This window comes from Oncorhynchus gorbuscha, linkage group LG03 (assembly GCF_021184085.1).
Source record: "Oncorhynchus gorbuscha isolate QuinsamMale2020 ecotype Even-year linkage group LG03, OgorEven_v1.0, whole genome shotgun sequence".
Lineage (NCBI taxonomy): Eukaryota > Metazoa > Chordata > Actinopteri > Salmoniformes > Salmonidae > Oncorhynchus > Oncorhynchus gorbuscha.
In genome coordinates, this window is record NC_060175.1 from 23,669,614 (window position 1) to 23,674,613 (window position 5,000).

Sequence of the window (5,000 nt, forward strand, 5' to 3'; positions counted from 1 at the left end):
GATATTACCCTGTGTGAGATTAGCCTCGTCTGGAGTCAGGAATCACATGGATTTAACTATTTTAGATATTACCCTGTGTGAGATTAGCCTCGTCTGGAGTCAGGAATCACATGGATTTAACTGTTTTAGATATTACCCTGTGTGAGATTAGCCTCTCCTGGGGTCAGGAATCACATGGATTTAACTATTTTAGATATTACCCTGTGTGAGATTAGCCTCGTCTGGAGTCAGGAATCACATGGATTTAACTATTTTAGATATTACCCTGTGTGAGATTAGCCTCTCTGGGGTCAGGAATCACATGGATTTAACTATTTTAGATATTACCCTGTGTGAGATTAGCCTCTCCTGGAGTCAGGAATCACATGGATTTAACTATTTTAGATATTACCCTGTGTGAGATTAGCCTCGTCTGGAGTCAGGAATCACATGGATTTAACTGTTTTAGATATTACCCTGTGTGAGATTAGCCTCTCCTGAGGTCAGGAATCACATGGATTTAACTATTTTAGATATTACCCTGTGTGAGATTAGCCTCTCCTGGGGTCAGGAATCACATGGATTTAACTATTTTAGATATTACCCTGTGTGAGATTAGCCTCTCCTGGGGTCAGGAATCACATGGATTTAACTATTTTAGATATTACCCTGTGTGAGATTAGCCTCGTCTGGAGTCAGGAATCACATGGATTTAACTATTTTAGATATTACCCTGTGTGAGATTAGCCTCGTCTGGAGTCAGGAATCACATGGATTTAACTATTTTAGATATTACCCTGTGTGAGATTAGCCTCGTCTGGAGTCAGGAATCACATGGATTTAACTGTTTTAGATATTACCCTGTGTGAGATTAGCCTCTCCTGGGGTCAGGAATCACATGGATTTAACTATTTTAGATATTACCCTGTGTGAGATTAGCCTCGTCTGGAGTCAGGAATCACATGGATTTAACTATTTTAGATATTACCCTGTGTGAGATTAGCCTCGTCTGGGGTCAGGAATCACATGGATTTAACTATTTTAGATATTACCCTGTGTGAGATTAGCCTCGTCTGGAGTCAGGAATCACATGGATTTAACTATTTTAGATATTACCCTGTGTGAGATTAGCCTCGTCTGGAGTCAGGAATCACATGGATTTAACTATTTTAGATATTACCCTGTGTGAGATTAGCCTCGTCTGGAGTCAGGAATCACATGGATTTAACTATTTTAGATATTACCCTGTGTGAGATTAGCCTCGTCTGGAGTCAGGAATCACATGGATTTAACTGTTTTAGATATTACCCTGTGTGAGATTAGCCTCTCCTGGGGTCAGGAATCACATGGATTTAACTATTTTAGATATTACCCTGTGTGAGATTAGCCTCGTCTGGAGTCAGGAATCACATGGATTTAACTATTTTTAGATATTACCCTGTGTGAGATTAGCCTCTCCTGGGGTCAGGAATCACATGGATTTAACTATTTTAGATATTACCCTGTGTGAGATTAGCCTCTCCTGGGGTCAGGAATCACATGGATTTAACTATTTTAGATATTACCCTGTGTGAGATTAGCCTCTCCTGGGGTCAGGAATCACATGGATTTGGTCATTTATTTCCTGCCTATTCCTTTCGGTTGATCTGGCCTCACTGAGATGTCTCACCAGGGTTAATACATGCAGATCATATTAGGAGTTTGGAGAACTCCAACCCCATGATGCACTGGGAGAAGCCGTAGGAGAGATGCAAAGTGAACCGTGGAAGCAGGACAGTTTTTCTGTGTAGTAGCAAGGGGTGAGTAAACGAGTGCAATAGAGAGAGAGAGAGGGCTAATGAGTGAAAGAGTAGAAGAGAGAGAAATCAAGAATATGAGATAGAGAGGTAGAGAAAACACTAGAGACTTAGTTAGAGAAGGTAGTCAGCAGGCATCGGCAGGCTGTGGTTGGGGTAATGATGGCCAATCATTCAAACAATCAGTCAGTCATGCATCATTAAGCATTCTGATTGGAGGGGAAGGAGGAGGCGGTAGAAAAGACAGCTCATTGTTAATGGGACGCCATGGCGACAGCTCACTCACTGCCTGCAGTGGAGGAGGAAGCAGCGACGGCAGGAGTAGGAAGGGGCGGGGCCCCGGCAGAGTTGGCAGACAGGGAGGAAGAGGAAAGCCCTACGTGGGTGGGGCTAGAGACTGTTTTGGCGTCGTTGTGCTGGCTGACCACTGAGGGCTGGCGTCTCAATGCCCCCGGGACCGGAGCCTGACCCGTCTGGAACGTATAGACCACGTCCATCTGCAAACAGCCCACAGCAGTTAGAGAGAGAAGAAAGGAGAGAAAGAAAGAGAGGGGGGGGGTTGGGATGGTGAGGAGAGAGAGGGTGAGAGAGGAGTGGAGAGAGAGAGGAGTGGAGAGATAGCAGAAAGAGACCCTGCATGGGCAGAGCAGAAACAATGGCTATGAAAATAGAGAAAATCCCCAAATTGTTAGTTGGAAGGGAAAGAAGGAAAGAGGAAAGGCTGAGTGCACCGGTGGGAACGAGGGAGGGAGCGATGGAGAGAAACCCAAAAGAATATAAGTTTTGTGTGAAGTCATCCTCCTCTTCCCAATTATGTCCTGGTTGTGTTTGACTAACCAGCCGTACTCACACATACAACCGCAGCCCACCAGGATTAGACAGGGGGATGGAAGGGAGTCGTAGTGGGGGAGATAAGGACCCAATTAGCTCACTGCCTCTCTCAGTCACCTTCTTCCTCCCATCCCTCCGTCGTCCCCAGGAGAGAGAGAGAGAATGCTCTACTGATTCTCCTCTCAGCACTTCCTTTATCAGTGTGATAGAAGGAGGAGGGGAGGGTGGAGATGAATGAGAACATTTGGCTGAGGAAGTTGAACGTCAGAATGGGAATACAAATCTGGAGCAAACAAAATAAACGACCTTGGGAGAAACAAATAAGGAGCAGCAATTATGGTGTTGTGTTCCAATGAACGGGTCAAACATGTTAATTAGTTCTAAATGTACACACAGTGTATGTAAATATACTGATAACAAAACAGTCTAAAAACTACACATACAACAGAGATGCTAAACTCGTCTTATTGAACCCAGCAGATGAAATACCACAAACATAACAAAGACAAAATGTATATCTATTATTCTGGTCAATCAAATCGAAAGTCTTTCCATCATCAAGCATTAGAGTTAATATATAGTAGTAGAGGGAGATAGGAGAGAGGGGTAGAGAAGGAAGTAGAGAGATCAATCAATTCAAGAAGAGAGAAACAGAAAGAAACAGTGAGAGTTGCATATTTCAGTTGAAGAAGAGGGTAGAAGGTTAGTCAGTTACATGGTGCGCAAATAGTATAGCCTTCTGGAGTGGGTGAAAGGATTAGAGAAAGAGAAGGACAGAAAGACAGAGGAAGGAGAGAGAGAGAGAGACAGAAAGACAGAGGAAGGAGAGAGAGAGAGAGACAGAAAGACAGAGGAAGGAGAGAGAGAGAGAGACAGAAAGACAGAGGAAGAAGAGAGAGAGACAGAAAGACAGAGGAAGAAGAGAGAGACAGAAAGACAGAGGAAGGAGAGAGAGAGACAGAAAGAGAGGAAGAAGATAGAGACAGAAAGACAGAGGAAGGAGGGAGAGAGACAGAAAGACAGGAAGAAGAGAGAGAGAGAGACAGAAAGAGATGAAGAAGAGAGAGAGAAAAAGACAGAGAAAGAAGAGAGAGAGACAGAAAGACAGAGGAAGAAGAAAGAGACAGAGACAGAAAGATAGAGGAAGAAGAGAGAAACAGAGAGAGACAGGAAGACAGGAAGAAGAGAGAGAGAGAGAGAGACAGGAAGAAGAGAGAGAGAGAGAAAGACAGGAAGGAGAGAGAGAGAGAGAAAGACAGAGGAAGGAGAGAGAGAGAGACAGAAAGACAGAGGAAGGAGAGAGAGAGAGAGAGACAGAAAGACAGAGGAAGGAGAGACAGAGACAGAAAGAGAGGAAGGAGAGAGAGAGAGAGAGAGAGAGAGAGAGAGAGAGAGAGACAGAAAGACAGAGGCAGGAGAGAGACAGAAAGACGGAGGAAGGAGAGAGAGACAGAAAGACAGAGGAAGGAGAGAGAGAGAGACAGAAAGACAGAGGAAGGAGAGAGAGAGACAGAAAGACAGAGGAAGAAGAGAGAGAGACAGAAAGACAGAGGAAGGAGAGAGAGACAGAAAGACAGAGGAAGAAGAGCGAGAGAGAGAGACAGGAAGACAGGAAGAAGAGAGAGAGAGAAAGACAGAGGAAGGAGAGAGAGAGAGACAGAAAGACAGAGGAAGAAGAAAGAGAGAGAGACAGAAAGACAGGAAGAAGAGAGAGAGAGAGAGAGAGAGAGAGAAGAGAGAGAGAGAGAGAGAAAGACAGGAAGAAGAGAGAGAGAGAGAAAGACAGGAAGAAGAGAGAGAGAGAGAAAGACAGAGGAAGGAGAGAGAGAGAGACAGAAAGACAGGAAGAAGAGAGAGAGAGAGAGAGAAGACAGGAAGAAGAGAGAGAGAGAGAGAGAGAGACAGAAAGACAGAGGAAGGAGAGAGAGAGAGAAATACAGAGGAAGGAGAGAGAGAGAGAGAGAGAGACAGAAAGACAGAGGAAGGAGAGATAGAGAGACAGAAAGACAGAGGAAGGAGAGAGAGAGAGAGACAGAAAGACAGAGGAAGGAGAGAGAGAGACAGAAAGACTGAGGAAGGAGAGAGAGAGACAGAAAGACAGAGGAAGGAGAGAGAGAGACAGAAAGACTGAGGAAGGAGAGAGAGAGACAGAAAGACAGAGGAAGAAGAGAGAGAGACAGAAAGACAGAGGAAGGAGAGAGAGACAGAAAGACAGAGGAAGGAGAGAGAGAGACAGAAAGACAGAGGAAGGAGAGAGAGAGAGACAGAAAGACAGAGGAAGAAGAGAGAGAGACAGAAAGAGAGGAAGAAGAGAGAGAGACAGAAAGACAGAGGAAGAGAGAGAGAGAGAGAGACAGAAAGACAGAGAAAGGAGAGAGACAGAAAGACAGAGGA

General features: G+C 44.7%; 1 protein-coding gene across 7 annotated transcripts in view; it reads right to left on the reverse strand.

The window, feature by feature from the left end:
• Nucleotides 1-5,000, reverse strand: part of LOC124028940 (plasma membrane calcium-transporting ATPase 1-like) — a 176,117-nt gene that overhangs the window by 16,383 nt on the left and 154,734 nt on the right. For 2 of the 7 annotated variants that reach the window (XM_046340861.1, XM_046340848.1), the window contains one exon: nt 2,062-2,272. The exons of 4 other annotated variants lie outside the window; for them this stretch is intronic. In XM_046340861.1, the coding sequence (XP_046196817.1) occupies nt 2,062-2,272 (211 nt within the window). The remainder of the gene's footprint in view (nt 1-2,061; nt 2,273-5,000) is intronic. One more of the 7 variants, XM_046340867.1, reaches the window with a different exon arrangement.